The 17,297-nt window shown below is 27.5% G+C and overlaps 1 protein-coding gene across 1 annotated transcript; it reads left to right on the top strand.

The window, feature by feature from the left end:
* Positions 1-11,438: 11,438 nt before the first annotated feature.
* Positions 11,439-15,478, top strand: LOC107613082 (putative amino acid permease 7). Its single transcript, XM_016314965.3, has 7 exons — positions 11,439-11,689; positions 12,668-13,013; positions 13,101-13,194; positions 13,333-13,547; positions 13,837-13,970; positions 14,166-14,393; positions 14,798-15,478. Exons 2-7 carry the CDS (start codon positions 12,704-12,706, stop codon positions 15,203-15,205), a joined length of 1,389 nt encoding a protein of 462 aa, XP_016170451.1. The 5' UTR covers positions 11,439-11,689; positions 12,668-12,703; the 3' UTR covers positions 15,206-15,478.
* Positions 15,479-17,297: the final 1,819 nt, after the last annotated feature.

The raw sequence follows: 17,297 nt of genomic DNA, 5'->3' as shown, positions 1-17,297 counted from the left end.
CCATCTGTAACAGTCCAAACCATCCGCTAGCATGATATTGTCCGCTTTGGCACACAAGGCCTCACGATTTTGCCTTTGACGATAGGGATGATGGCCAAAGCCCCCCACACTCACTCGTTAAAATGCATCATGTTAGGGATAGGTATCCACACCCTTATAAGGCATGCTTCGTTCCCCTCCCCAACCGATGTGGGACCTTACATCTTGAGCATCTGATTCAGAATGAAAGAGGATGCATGATTCAGAATCATCGAAGAGGAAGAGGAGAATTTCTTGTTAGTAGTCTGACACCATTGCAGCTGTTGATTGGAGTTAGAGTGGAAGGGGAAGGTGAGGAGTAGTGTTGTTGGAAAAAAAAGACAATAGCAGAGGCAAGTGTTTTGAGGGAGTGCATGTGCACCATGTGGACATCGGAGAGGGCGTAGCTTTGAAAGAGTGCGTGAGCAAGTTATAGCCCATTGTCATTTACTTGGAAGGACTTAGGAGTGAATCGGTAAGGTGAAGAAGAAGAGAAAGGAATTCAGATTGGGAAAGGAAAAGGAAAAGGAGAACTGGGAATGGATTGAGGAAGGGGAAGGGGAGCGGGAAAGAGAAACCGAAGAAGGGTTGGGAAAAAAGAAAAGAAGCGTGGAAGGAATAGGAAAAGGGAAAGGAGAACTGGAGAAAGGTTGGGGAAGAGTAGGTATTTTTGTTTTTTAATAAATATAAAATGACGTCGTTTCAATCTTTTTTAATAATAAGGATAGACGGAAATTATTTTAGAGACTATTATGAGTAATAGAAAATAATTTTATTAGGGACGAATTTGAATAATTATTAATTTTAAAAATCACTTTAAAGTTTGAGTGCAAATTTACAGACTACTTTAAAATTTAACTCCACTTCATTAGTACATAAATTATTGGGGAAACTAAGAAGGGTCACCCTAATGTTGTTAATTATTTTTAAACTTGATGTAGTGTTACTCAAGTTCTGAAAAGCAGACTAAACCATAATGTATAATATTGACTTAAAAATTTATTACTTTAATCCTTTAAAGTTTAAGTGGAGTGTAATTAAATATATTAAAGAATATATATTCATATACATATATAATTACATATAATATTATATATATACCTAAAAAGTTAAAAAATTTGGAGCATTAATCTAGATTTTTTATATTATTTAAGTTGATTTTTTTTTTTATCTTAATACTACTATAAAAGATTCAGGTCACACAAGAGAATTATAAATATTAACGCATTACATTATTTCAGTTTTAGACTATTTCTGAAAAATTTATTTTCATGCATTATTGATATAAGAATTTTACACCACTATCCAATCATGTATTATTATATTAATAAAAAATAATTATTTTTTAAATTTATCATTTAAAAAGTAATCTAAACTTTGTATTACTTTATTTTAATAATATTTTTTATAATATTTACTCTGCTACTTTTTCATGTCAAAACCAAATTCTCTATATTTCAGAATTATGACAAGAATGCTTACTATGAAAATCAGCAAACGAATAAATAAATATCTTAAAGTAGCTTTTATTGTTGACTTGATAGAAAAAATCAAATAGATAGATTGACTTCATTTAATGTTGCCGCCTTCAAAGTATTTATTTGTTTTGGGTATGTGTGTACACACATCTTCACTCCTTAAAGATAAGTTAGTAATAATACGGGAATAAAAATAAATATATACATATATATACACTAACATTACATATGAATATATAATAGAAAAATAATAACCTTATTCCTATTTTTGATAATGTCATTTTAAATATAATTTTGTTGTATTATATGATTTCAAAGATTAAAGAACGATATTACTAAAATAGAAGCGGCACTATCCATTTTTTATATTATAACCCTAGATATTATCATGAATAAAATTTTTATAGGCTTTATAATTGAGAAAAAACATTTATTCTTTAAAATAATTTTTAAAATTAAATTAAACTTATACGGCTCTAATAAAACTACAGAAAATAAACAAAAAATAAAAAATAAATAAATAATTTATTTTGTTAACATGTATTTCAAGAATATGTTGTTAAATTAATTATTGAATTTATTTTTTATTTTAAATAAAAAATATATTAAAAACTTAAATTTATATCTTAGTATTAAAAAATTTTAATTAATAATCTTAATATATACTCTTAAAATAAAAGGACATAAATAAATAAATAAATAAATACCTGCCATATAGCTTTTATTGTTGACCTGAAAAGCAAAATACAAAAAATACATTGACTTCATTAAATGTTAGTACTTAATGGTTTTTGTTTTCTCTTATCTTTGTTTCTTCTAGCAACATCTTCTGGATTTTATAATGCCATCACTTTATTTGCAGACACTCAAACGCTATAAGTTATTCTTAATTTAAAATATTAAATTATCCTTAATTAAAAGTTGTTTTAATTTTTTATTATTACTTTTTTATTTTAAATTATATAATAATAATTATCTTAAATACTAATATATATTATTTTGAATTTGAGCTATTAAATCCAACTTATATGAATTAAATTATGATTGAGAATGTATATTTAATTATCTTAAGAAAAATAACTATTTGATTTTTTTTGTCTAGCATATTTATGTTTTCCCTAAAATTACTGTAGCAAACTTATCTAATCTAGATATAACTTTATTTATATATTATTTTTCATTTTTTTTTGAGTATATATAATCATGTTATAGCTAGAAAACTCTCAATAACTCCATAATGTTTTTAATTGAAATTCAATATCCAGTTAAAGTCGACACTTGATTCTGTGATATCCACTATCAATTTAAAACTACTGAGATACTTAAACGTGTAGCCCATAACTTGAAAGAAATGAAAATATTTAAATAATGTTTTTTAATATGAATTGATAATACCTCTTTTATTAAATGTTATATGAGAATATATTCCATTTTGTGGAAAATATTTTCAAGTTAAATGAAAAATGTTAATAAATATTATTTATGGGATATGATATGAATGAAAGACTAAGAGACATGCACAGACTTTTCCTAAAGATAGGAATATTCAATTCTTAACATCTTAATTTTCAATTAAAAATTGCCAATATATTTTTTAATTAATAGTTAAATAAACAATTTAAAAATATTGTGTTATAACAAAATGAGGTAGGTGACTTAGTTTAAACCATATAAGTTTGGTTTAGTTTTAGAGTTTAATTTTAATATCTCGGTAGTAGTATAAAGGATTTAATATAATTATTTAATTAAATTTATTTATTTAAATAATTTTTAAATAGTATTTAAGTTTGAAATTATTTTTTATATGTGATAATATAAGATTAGATGTTCGTGTAAAATTATTTTATATTATTAGTACATATTTAACATAAAAGTTAAATTCTTAGTTTTATTATAACTTTTTATTAGTGTTTAAATTAGTGTTGCAAGAATAATTAAATATAATTAAGAAATGAGATTCGATATATTAAGTTGTGTTTATTTTTTGGGATTGTGATTGAAATTAAGAAACTGAAACTGAGTAGTGTATTTGGTAATTAGAAATTAAAATTTTAGTTTTGAGATATAAAATTCCAATTCTTTTAAACTTTAGTATTTCTAAAAAATGAAAATACAAGAGATTAAAATTTTTATAATATTTTTTAAAAATATTTTATTTAATTTTTTAAATTTTAAATTTATTTTTTAATTTTTATATTTATCTTAAACCAGACATAATACTAAAATATAATCCAATTCAATATATTTTATACTAAATATAATACAAAAATTTAATTTAATTTCTATGTTTCAATGTCTCTGTCTCTCAATTTTAATCTTCTTTTTAATACATTCGTCTTAGAAATAATGCTATATTTTTATTTTCGTTTGTCACCTTGGCTAATTCAACTAAACGGAAAAAAATTTCTTTACCGTCCAACATTTTTGTAACATTTTAAAATATTTTGGATGTATTTTTAATTTTTATTGCGGGAAGTATTTTTTCTGTATTCTCAAAAATCAAAAACCATTTTATTAGTTTAATTTTTTTACAACTAAAAGGAAAATTTTGCGTAACAAGTAACAACACACGTGGAGGATATCAAATATTTGCTTATCATTTCTCACAAAACCACTACCGCAACATTCGAACCCTAAATAAATAAATAAAAAAAAAAATCATGGTTCCATTTTGATCGGTTCATGATATACACCAAAAGAAATTGTTTCTCATTTGCCACACAAGAAGAAAAAAAGGTCTAAAATCATTGCAAGAAAGCTTACGTTATCATAAGATAAATAAAATGAGTTCATTCCCTTGTTGTTATCCCTCACAAAAGCCACAGAAGTAGCATCACATATGCACCACTCGATCTTCAATTTTGGACATTATTGCATAAAACACACTTTTTTCCAGCTTTTCTCTCTTCACAGATTCCTGTTCTGTCATAACACAAAGCACAAACTGGACCGCTCCTTTAATTTTCTTTCTTCTTTCTTTTTTTTTTTTAAATTTATTTTTGGTTCTTAGTTGAATTTGAAAGTGGGATGGATTGTTAGCATTGATCAGTGACCACTAGGAGAGTGATATTTTTGTTCGGTATGGCCTATATCTATATGGATGCAAATTCTATGAATTTGTGTAGCCACTAGTTTTCGTTTTTCTAATGTTCAAATTTATTTTAAAATAATAAATTATTAAAAATGTATTTGAAAAGATAAGATTAAAATGATAAAAAAAATTTTAAAATGGACAAAAATGATCAATTGTAAAGACTTAATTAAGAATGTGAGATAGATGCATTTAGTGCTTGTTTAAGTGTTTTTTGCTAACAACATAAAACAGAACTAATAACCCTTGGTCAGTTTTTTAATATTTTCAATTTTTCATCATGAGCTTTTTTATTTTTCTTATTTTTATCAACGTTTAAATCTTTTAAATATGTTTTTGTTAATTTACTCTGTTGAAAAACTAAAATGAATCATTAATGATGTCTAAAATATTATAAGAGCAAATAATAACTTGTCTATGAGGTAGCTATAGTTATGCTTTTTAAGATTAGGTTTAGTAGTTGACATGTCACTAATGTGTTTTGAGTTTGAATAGATTAGCTATAGTTATGCTTTTTAAGATTATGTCTAAAATGTTGTTAAAATTAAAGTAATATTTTTTTATTATTTAACAATATTTTTAAAAAAAATGGTGCTAAAAAACGTGTTATCAAAATGTAAAAAAAAATGACTTTAATTTTAAAAATATTTGTATAACTATCATAATCACAATAAATATGGGTATATTAGAATCTACCTATTATTTAATCTGAGTTAAATTTTAAAATAGTCTCTAAATATTTACTCAAATTTCAAATTGATTTTTAATTTTTCAATCACACTACAATAATAAATATTTTTAGTGACCAATTTTTAGTGGTAATTAATAGCATAATGACTACTATATGTCTTATTTAATTTATGTTTTAGAGGTAATTATATATTTATTGTTATTACTATAGGTTATAGTAATAAATATATATTTTTTACGACCATTAAAAAGATTTTTTACTGATAATTGTATAATTACCACTAAAATTCTTTAGCAATAAAATATATGACAACTAATATAAAAAATTACCAATAAATATATTATTAATAGCTAGTTTTATTGTCACTAAAAATAAAATAAAAAACAGCTAAAAATAATTTTTCTCATAATGTCATCTCAATTTAAATCTTAAATTTTTATTTTGTAATTCACATTAATTTCTCAAATATTTTTTGTTAACAAAGTATTACCACATATCATAATATGATTCGACATATTACATGTCACTACTTGATATGTCATTACTTTTTTATAAGTGGTGGGAAGTATATTATGAGACAATTGAAAATTTAACTACTAATTTGAAGTTCAAGTGAAAATATTCATAGATCATTTTGAGACTTACTTAATTAACTTGATCATTCAATCCCTAATATTGAACCCTAGTGGACCGACCTTAGCTTCTACTACCTCCATTTCCATTGTGGCGAACATACACGAGACTTCTCCGTTGAGGTTTCGTCTCAAATGATGAATACTTGATTAGTGTTTGTCAATTTGTTGTTGTCTTTTGGCATCCCTTTCTTATTCTCGTTCTTTGTTCGGTTGTTCCTCTGTGGTCTTCTATGCTCTTCTTTCTCATCACATAGACAAAGACATGCATGGTGAAATGAACCTAACTAGCTAAAAGCCATTTATTTCTCAAATAAAACATGCCACATAAAATTTCAGAAATAAAAAAAATATAAAATGAACTCGCATTCATATTTATAATTAGAAAAATTACTCAAATCGGTCCGTAAAATTTTAATATCGAATATTTTAGTTCTTAGGTTTTAAAATATACAATACACACTCTTCAATTTAATTCGAACAATAAAATACAAAATAATCTACGAAGAGTTTAAAAAATCTCAAAACAGGTTTTGAAAAATTTTAAAAATTTTAAAATTGATTATTTCGATAAACTAGTTAAATTAGAGAAGAACTGTATTATCTAACAGGTATAAATGTTAAGAATTATTTTGTGTATTTTAAAACCTGAAAAATTAAAGTGTCGAATATTAAAAACCTCAGGAAGTAATTTAGATAAGTATTCTTATAGTTAAATTTTACCAACAATATAATTTATATTTATAACTAAATTTCATAAATAATATAATAAATTTTACGTAAATTTATAAACAAAAAAAAAATAAAAGATATAGTAATAATTGATTTTTATTATTTATATAATGTTTGATTATTTATTATTGTTATAAAAAATTAGTTATATTCTATTAGAAATTTTCTTTTTATTTTATTATAACAATTTTGATTATTTTAATAATTAATTATTTTTTTATTAAAAATATGTAAAAGAATATATAAATATACATAAAATATACAAGTTAAGATTGGTTTCTTTTGCTACCAGGACATTGTTGTTTATTTTCTATTTTCTTATCTACTTCCTTAACAGTTCTTATATTTTCTATTTCAAAACAGAGTACTTCCGTTGTATGGGTAGTTATCTTAAGCTCTTGCTCTCCTATCTAGTACCTTTTCTAGGACTAAAATTCATCATATTCTCCTCCAATTATGTCACGTTTTTGTTGATATATTGGAATTTTAATTATTTAAATTATTTACTTTTAATATCTAAATTTAGGGTTAACAAACAGAAGGTCTACTATTGGAATACTCTTTATGATGAAGAAACCCTATATTCCAAAATAAAAATTATGTCTTTGTTTTAAAGAAACAATCATGCTAGATATATATAAAAAATTAGGTGAATTCTACCTAACTCCTTTTAAAATAACATGTAAGTTATTTTTTTATGATGTGTCATATTTTAATTTGTCATTATTTTAATCATAGTCGAGTTATTTTTGTAATTTATTATTTACGATGGGTAATGGTATAATTTTTTAAAATATCAAAATCTCACTCCCCTTAATTGAAGCACATTTTCACTCCTCCATTCTTTTTTCATCACGTAGTTTCGATCCTTCCAAGTATTGACATCGCGACGTCGTCGCTATCTACTGCCCTCTCTTTCTTCAGTGCATCATCCCTTACTAACATCGTTGAATTCCCGTCATTCGTAACTTCGCTGTCCTTTCCCAACATAACCAGCGTTGGCATCATCGCTATCTTCTATCATCTCACTCAATAAGTTACGGGGGCTGGCTATACTGGGAATAACCACGAAGTAGATAGTAACGACGTCGATGTTTCTTGAAACGACCGAAGCTACGTGACGGAAAAAAAAAAAGGAAATAGTGGAAATGCGCTTTAATTAATCGGAGCGGGGTTTTGATATTTTAAAAAATTATACTATTACCATGTCAAATAATAAATTATAAAATAACTCAACTATGATTAAGATAATAACCAATTAAAATATGACACATCATAAATGATAATTTACATATTATTTTAGAAGTGGTTAAGTAGAATTTATCAAAAAATTAATTACAAAATTAATTACTTATATAAAATACATATTAAAAATAATAAATGTCTTTGTTTTCTTTCATTTATTTAAGAATACTGTAGGAATGATTAAAGATAAAAATTGGTCAGATCAAGTCAAATTTTATCGTTAAAAGACCAGATCTATATTGTAGTTATTTAACTTGAGTCCGTTTATGTTCTATTAAATACTTGTTTAGATGTCTGAGTTTGGCTTGTTCAAAAGTCTGATCCAATTTGAGGCTTGTTAACGAGCCTACTAACAAATAAAAAGTTTAAATTAGACTAAAATTTTAAATGAGTTTAAGATCTAATAAGATACCGACAAAATTATTTTATATAATTAAAAAAATTTGGTAAATAGATAAATAATAAAGTTTTTAAATTAAAAATTTAGAATTCAAACCTCAAGTAAAAGTGTAAAACACTTTTAAAAAATAACATATATGCATAATAATTTTAAATATGTTCTAACTTTACCTGATTTTCAATAAGCCACCTCTTAAGATTAAAAAAGAAAAAACTTTACGTTTGAGTTTGAATTTTTTTTCTTTTTACCGAACTAGATCAGGTTAGACCAATTACAAGTGAGTACTAAAAGAGATATTTATGAAATACAAACATTTTGCTGAGTTATGTTTTTGTGTCTAACACATTTCGAACATGATATTTATCTAACACGCATGTCTACTGTATTCAACTGTGTTTTAATAAAAGATAAAAAATTCTTCTTCAAATACGGTTAGACATATTAAAATACCATCACATATTAATTTATTCAACCTTATTTTTAATATGTATTTTTAAAATTAATTTAAAAATAATATATATTATTATTTATCTAAATAATATATATATATATATATATATCGTAACGTATTTGGTGTCTATATAAATGTCTATGCATAACAGAGAGATACATAAGTGGAAGGTTTTGATCATGTGAACCAACCCTTCAAAAAGGTATTAGATTTATTAACAAAATAACAAATTGGCTCTGTTTTCCTTCATTTGTTTGGTTTCTGTCTATTATATTAGCGCAATTAATTTATTAATAGGAATTGTGTCACGAGCCCAGAGATGCTAACTGATAAACCAACATTTTCTTAGTAAGTAGTGTACAGATTTTGGAACTACATAGGCTCAAATTCGAATTTTTCTTAGAATTAATTAAAAAAGAAAAATCATAGACCACAAATATAGACCCAAACGTGGTGCAAGCCTATTAAAATTTTTAAATAAAATTCACTCTGAGTTTTGTACTTAGCCAGATTATTATCACTATATAGGATGGTCCCAAATTTTGGAGTAGCCACAAAATTTTTTAAATAAAATTATAATAAATAATAGTTCATACACAAAATTTGAAGTTTCCGTATATTTTTAGTAGGAATCAATATCTAACTCCCTTTTACATCACGTTACTCAGTCTGGCTTATACTAGTGACCTAGCATAGTCCAATATGAATATGATTTCCTTTAGGGTCCAAACTTAAAAAAAAACGTTCTAGATCAATATCTTCTATCTCGTGAAACAATTTTTCTGGATAAAATTAAAAAAAAAAAAAAATTCCTCTTAGACCAAACCATGGCATCAATTCCTTACATCTTGAGCTAATAAATTATTAGGGTTCATTGAGTCTAACTTAATATCAAAAGCTATGTTACGACGAAAGAGGAATTTAAACATAAATGTTATCTAAACCTTATCTTTAGGCAATAATATCATACCAAACTCCCTTCATGGCTAGGATTGGTGGTAGTTCTTGATTTTATCAATAAATAATCGACCCAAAATTGTGGGTAACTTATTGGGTTTGTGCTAAATTGGGTTAGCAAGATTCTTTTTTATGTTCTTGATTGATAGTCTTTGCAGGTCGGTTTAGAGCAAAGAATCAACTTACATAATTGAATGGATGTGCGGTTAGAATTAGGTTGGATTTTTTAGTTTTGATTTTAAAAATTATAAATTTATAAGAAAATAAAAGTCTTGGAGGGATCAAATCAAGTCAATATATAGATCAGTTTTGTGGGTTAATTATTTTTTTTTTCTTACTGAATTTGAAATATGAAATATTAAATGAACTGTTTACATATACGTTAAGAATTAATTATTAAATTAATTATGTATATAAAATATATATTAAATATAAAATACATATTAAAATTATATAAAATAATATATAAAAATTTGAATAATGCTTTTAAAATAACTATTGTTTAAATTCTTATAAAGACTATTTGAATCTTATTTATCTAAATTAGGACTCTAATAAAAAATAAAAAATGAAGTAACTTATCTATTTTTGCAACTTGTTAATTCTAGAAAACCAGAATTGAGCACAATCATTAGCTATTAGGATAAGTTATATTCCAATCAAACTGGGGTTCAACTTTTAGTGTTGAACATAAGATGTGACTCAAATTGAAGGAAGATGCTTCTTTATCTCCAATAAATTTGTTCTCTCTAGATATTCTAGCTTTTATGTAATGTAAATTACAAATTTTCCTTGAGATGAAAGATGCTAGACGTAAAGGACTCTTCTGAAGAAATTGCCACTACAGCATAAGACAATATTGATGTAAAAAGTGTGAACTTCTTTTAACCAGTTTTGGTGCTTTCTTTCAATGGTCAAAATTAGGAACATATGATTTTCAGTTACCAAGTTCTTTGAAGACATACCAACAACCCATACTCTTAAATTTGATCCACTGATACTGAATCTTCTTTCAACTATTCCTCCATAAAGTAATAAAAGAAGAGAGAAATAAAAAGCTAGATTTGTTTTATTTTCCTGTTTTCTTCGTGGGGGTAGTTATTATTATTATCGGAAAATAGACCGATTTTTGTTTTGGGTTCTTTCCATGTGATTTTAAAATAATGGATTGTTTGACAAAACTATGAAATTAGATACTAGTCAAATTAATAAGTTACCTACATTATACTCTTTAGATTTTTTGACTCTTGTGTTAATGTAAAATATTAAACTACTCTTCCACCTTAGCCCATGAAAATAATAAAGAAGTTTCGTGATTCACAAATTCAACCCAATAGAATACATAAATTCAATTATAATTTTAGTCTTTATTATCTTATCTTATCTTTTTTTTTTATCTTATATTTATTTGCTTTTATCTTTCTTAACCCAATACTCTATATATATTTAGTTTTACTTTCATAATTTTTAATTCAATTCAATCAATCAACAATTAATAAAATTTCTTCATCTATTCTTTTCCTATTCTTTGGATAAAATTTTCCACTAATCCCACACCATTAAAATCATCATTGATGGCTATTTGATGACTACAGATCACAAAAGTTATTGTCCCTAACACTCCTCATAATAAAATTCTGTGATGAAAATCACTGTAGATTCTGGCTTAAAAAATTTTAAAATAGAAAAACAATAAATCTAATCTCAGATTTATATATTTAAAAAACTTTAAAATTTAAAGTAACAATTAAAAAGCGGCAGATTCTTCCATTATTTGGAAGGTCTATATAATATTGAGTTCATAAACGAACTCAAACATCATATAGCTTTCTCCAAATACTGTTCTATCCTTTTCTCTCCTCTCCTCTCTCTCTCTCTCTCTCTCTCCTACCCACAATAATTATATTGGACTTAAGAGCATTAGCATTTGGTCAAGTTCAACTCTTCAAGTACAAAGAAAATCTCCTTACATCTTTTTCCTGTCAAGTAATCTGGTAAGCTACTCTGTTTTCTTATACTTGTAGTTTAGTCAATCAAAGACATTACTGATTCCAAAAAGTTTAGAAGTTCGTCACTTGTTCATCAGTTTCTGCATCATGGGGCCATTCATTAATCATATTTTACCTAATAAACCTACCAAAGCACATGTTTCATCAGCAATAATCTAATCTAATCAAATCTCTGAGTATATGATAGGAATAGCTTAGCTTAGTGTATTTATGTGGTTGGTGAGTTCTTACGCATGTGATTAGTGTGATTGGCATTGGAAACATAAGGAGGATAAGGAAATAGTAGCAAATTAGAGATTTTTTTCCCACCCTTTACCCTTCGAACTATACATGTATTAATTTTTCTATAGACTGCATACAATGCTTGCTGGGATGGTATAAGAAAATATCAACAACTCCTCCATTGGGATATTTTTTGGGTATCACTTTTAATTTTTACAGTAACTGAATTGATTTAAAATTGAAACTTGTATTGGATATAATTTTTAAAATAATATTAATATCAGTAAGGAGATACTGTATTATTTTAAAGAAAAACTACTAAATTAAACTAAAACTAAATATTGGACGTGCTTTTAAGGTATTCAGCCAAACATATTGTTCACATATGTGTTAGGCTTTGTTTGGTATGCGTCCTTTCACACAAATTCAAGAGCACTTTCGTAGTGTTTGACTGTTTTGAACCTCCAAAAAGACAAATACAAAAACAATAAATGCAGCTACTTATTTGTTACTAATTTTGAAGGGAGAGCCTTGGAAAAAAAATAGTTTAGTTGTCTTCAAGTAGTAAAAACATATTGTATCTACATTTTTCTAGAAATTCAAAAGCAGAGTTGTCCAATATCATAGAAAGCTTAGCAATAGAATCCATTTTTCAAGTGCATGGTATAGTTTTGTCTTTGATTTGAAGTTGCAGAAGCTTAGTCCCTTTTCCTTTTCCTTCTATGGGATCATTGAATGCAGTAAACTTCATGTTATTGCACTGAGTTGGATAAAAACATGGAACTAAAAGACTCTTTCCAAGTATCAAGAATCGGTGATGCCTACGACGACGATGGCCATCCCAAGAGAACCGGAACCGTGAAGAGCGCGGTGGCTCATATTATTACGGCGGTGATTGGATCCGGCGTTCTGTCTCTTGCTTGGAGCACTGCACAGTTAGGATGGATCGGAGGGCCGGTTGCGTTGCTCTGCCTCGCAATCGTCACATATATTTCGTCGTTTCTTTTATCCGATTGTTACAGGACACCGGACCCAGTAACTGGGAAAAGAAACTACTCTTACATGGATGCTGTTACAAACAATCTTGGTAAAAATAACCCTCACACCAAACTATATTTCATGAATTAGTAATAATTGTAGATTCTAATCGGGTGTAGTATTATAATAAGTTCAGGTAAAAAAAGGACGGTGGTGGCTGGTTTCCTTCAATTTGTGATCTTGTATGGAACTTGTGTCGCATATGTTATTACCACAGCAACCAGTATGAGGTAGTTACGTTTTATTTTTTATTTTTTATTATATTTATTTTTAAATCTCTCTCTATTCTTCTGTGTCTTTGTTTGGTTATGGTACTTCATCACTAGAGAGGGATTGGCTGATTGTTTCTTATTATTTATTTATTGCAGGGCGATTCTGAAATCAAATTGTTACCACAAGGAAGGGCATGATGCTCCATGCAACTATGGAGATAATCTGTATATGGTGATATTTGGAGCAATTCAGATAGTAATGTCATTCATACCAGATCTTCACAACTTAGCATGGGTTTCAATTGTTGCAGCAGTTATGTCCTTCACATATTCATTCATAGGACTTGGACTTGGCATAGCAACAGTCATAGGTAAAAAAAAAAATGTTCATTTTATTTACTTTTCTAATTTTAACAATATTCTAAACTCTATATCACTCTGCTACATTGTTAGCACAACAAAACAATTGAAAGATGAAACTATTAAATAGTGCCCCAAAAAATTGAAGATATTACTTTATGGACCATTCAGAAAACATTTCAAGTGTGGCTGTTTTATTGGTTTATAGTAATATATTTTAGTATAAAGATATTACTTTATGGTAGCAAGAATGGTATGACAAAAGAAAAATAAGAATAATTGATTGGAATTTGGATGCAGAAAATGGAAGCATTATGGGTAGGGTAACAGGAATATCAACTAGAACTGCTGCAGACAAAATATGGTTGGTGTTTCAAGCACTTGGCGACATTGCATTCGCTTATCCCTACTCTGTTCTCCTCCTTGAGATTGAGGTACTCATCTTGTGACCTTTTCTTTCTTCTTTTCATCATTTCCTTTCTTTTTAAGCAATTCACAAACAAAAGGTATCTTGTGACCTTTCATATTCATATTATTATTTTTAGGTGGTTAAAGATTTGGTGCATGAAAAAAAAAAAAGGTAATAATAATGAAGTAGTACTAAATTTTGCTTTTTTTTTTGAGTAAAGGACACATTAAAGTCTTCTCCACCGGAAAACCAAAGCATGAAGAGGGCATCCATGATTGCAATCTTCATCACAACATTCTTCTATCTCTGTTGCGGATGCTTTGGATACGCTGCGTTCGGAGATTCTACGCCGGGAAACCTGCTCACTGGGTTTGGATTCTATGAGCCTTTCTGGCTTGTTGACATTGCTAATGTTTGCATTATTGTTCATTTGGTTGGAGGATATCAGGTACTATACATTCTGAATTTCTCATTATTTCTACTGTGGTGCCTTTTGAATTCCTTTCTAAGTTGAATTTCTATGCATCTTTCTCCTTAGCTCTGTTTCGTTTCCTGCTAAAGGCTCAAACCAAAAAGCCAAAATTTCTTACAAGACATGTCATATATGCACTGTGATCATTTTTAGCAATACAATGTTATGTAAACAACTCTTTTCAAAAACTATATAAAAGTAAGGGTAGGTGTTTGAATTATGATTGAGAGTATAAATAGTTCGGCAATCCTTGTCAATTGAAAAATCATTGCAATAAAACCAGTATTTTGATTAGCCACACATTAACTTTATTGTCATATGATAATCTTAAAAACATTATTTTATATTTGTACCTAATGATGTATATATGATCTTAACAGATTTACAGTCAACCAATATATGGTGCAGTTGAGAGATGGTGCTCAAGAAAATACCCCAACAGTGGGTTTGTGGCAAAATTCCACAAAGTGAAACTACCCCTATTGCCCCGTTTTGAGATCAACCTCTTCAGGTTCTTTTTCAGAACAATCTTTGTGATCACAACAACTGTACTTGCAATCCTTTTCCCTTACTTCAACGAAGTTCTTGGAGTGTTAGGAGCAGTAAACTTTTGGCCATTGGCCATTTACTTCCCAGTGGAGATGTACTTCAAGCAGAACAAAATTGAAGCATGGAGTAATAAATGGATTGTTCTAAACATATTCAGCTTTGCTTGCTTTCTTGTCACTGCTGTGGGACTTGTGGGGTCCATTCAAGGAATTGTACAAGCCAAGCTTAGTTCAAGTTAAACACTATGCTTACTTTTCTTTGTTTTAATTAGTTTGGTGTTATTGCTGTAAGAATATGTGGCTAAGAGTGAATAAGATAAGATAATAGTAAGTTAGTACAATAATAGTTAATGAAATATTTATGTAGGTTTTATTTGTTTGTAGAACAATCACCCTCCAAAGAAAAGCAGGGTTCTAACAAATATATATAATTGCTTGGCAATTTCATTGTATTTTATTAGAACAAGAAATTATAGTTTCTTTCTAAATAATTATCAATGAGTATTATTACCATGCATGCTTTATTATTACCAAACCTCATCACACATTAGATATTATGTTCCAAAACATTTAGTTTGAAACTCATAAAAAATCGGGTAAATGACATGAACAAATAAAATGGGCTTCAATATAATATGATAGTCCTAAAAAAAAATATGTTACATGCATATTCGGTTTTGACCAAAAAAAAAAAAAAAAAAAAACTATGAAAATGGAAGTTAATGAATTTGATTTACCTTTCTTTCATATAAATCGAATTAAATAGTGATGTTGCGTGTATAAATCGAAGTAAATAGGTTTAATTTACTAAATAGGACACAACATTATATAAATTGAAGCTAATGAATTCAATATATATATGGCCAATGCTATAAATCAAAATGAGAATAGTTTTTTAATTCTTATGCACTATAGAGGGACAATTAAGAAAAAACGCAAGAGAGAATAAAATTTATTGATAAAAATCTGTTAAGCGTCTTTATCAAACCTTCTACAAGTTTTGTTGAGTTTCAGAATACTATAATTCAAAAACTGGGACTGCATGGCATAAAATGGATGGAGAAGTTATTTTATAGAATTCCAATTCTGTTGTACGAGATTGTGTGAAGTACGACTCTTTTGTGATAGATAATGATAAAAATTTGCAAGTTTTGTTTCACTAACATCATCAATTTCTCAAGGTGAGGACCCATGAGCTATTGATCAAGTTTGAAGATGTGGTCTGTAATATAGGAGGATCGAACTAGAATCCTCAATCTTTAGCAATGCCCGAAACCTCTAGTTCAATGTCCATTGGTACCTCTTCATCTATGTCTGTCATTGCATCTGAGGCAGTTTTGGTGGCATCTTCGTCCTTCACAGCTTATTTAAAACCGCGATGGTGATGGACAAATAGGTGATAATCGAACATTAAATAATGCATGCCCTTTTGGACAAAATACCCTAAACCCAAACAAATAAACTTACAATATTCATATCCCCAACAAATTCAAAAAAAAAAAAAAATCAAATCTAAGCTAAATCTACAGTCACCTAAAACGAAAAATTCTAATAAAAAAAATTTAATGTAAAATATATTACAACTCCAAATCACTATTATCACATACACTTTTAACTTAAATTAAATTCTAACTCAAATTTTAGTTCCTAGTTAATCTAACATCTAAAACTTACAAATTCTAACAGAACCTCTAATCACTAGTCTAACTAACAGTTATTTATATCAATATTCTAACTTGCAGTTGTAGTTTCAAAATTCTAACAAAATTCTAAATCACTACTCTAACTACCATTTGTAATTTAAAAATTCTAACTAACGCTTATAATCAAATACTCTAAGCGACTTAATATTACTAACAATTTTGATTTATCTTGAAGAAAATAAATTTCATTCACTAACTTTTTTGTTAATTCTTAACACTATCAGCAATATGGACAACTTCGTCTAATCGGTAAATACGACTTGGGTCGTCCTTGATGTCTGTAATTTTGAATCTTGTGGTGTTGTTACCTAACTTTCTTTTCTTGGATGTGGCTTGGGGCGAAAGAAGTTGTAAATTATAATTCGAAATAATCACTACAAGAAATAAGGGGTTTAGCCACGAAAAAAATTGTAGCTAAACTCTAAGATAAGCGTAGCAACTTAGCCACAAAAGAATATTTGTGGCTAATCGGGGGTTGCATTTTCAATTTGCCACGATTTTAACGTTATTAGCCACAATTTTAAACATCGTGGAGACCTTCAAAGAGCCACAATTTATATATCATTGTCCACGTATAATGCCGTGGCTAAATAATTTGTGCAGGCCGGATTTTTCTAGCTAACTCACTC

Source organism: Arachis ipaensis, chromosome B1 (assembly GCF_059453495.1).
Source record: "Arachis ipaensis isolate K30076 ecotype BB chromosome B1, ASM5945349v1, whole genome shotgun sequence".
NCBI classification, from domain to species: Eukaryota; Viridiplantae; Streptophyta; class Magnoliopsida; order Fabales; family Fabaceae; genus Arachis; species Arachis ipaensis.
Note: the sequence above shows the minus strand (reverse complement) of the source record. Positions and strands in the feature narration are given on the sequence as shown.

What these genes read in the sequence shown, in the direction of transcription:
- LOC107613082 (XM_016314965.3), top strand. Translation starts at nt 12,704, where the DNA reads ATGGAACTAAAAGACTCTTTCCAAGTATCAAGAATCGGTGATGCCTAC. An exon ending in ACCACAGCAACCAGTATGAG is followed by an intron (nt 13,195 to 13,332) that starts GTAGTTACGTTT and finishes TATTTATTGCAG; the next exon opens with GGCGATTCTGAAATCAAATT. An exon ending in TTCTCCTCCTTGAGATTGAG is followed by an intron (nt 13,971 to 14,165) that starts GTACTCATCTTG and finishes TTTTGAGTAAAG; the next exon opens with GACACATTAAAGTCTTCTCC.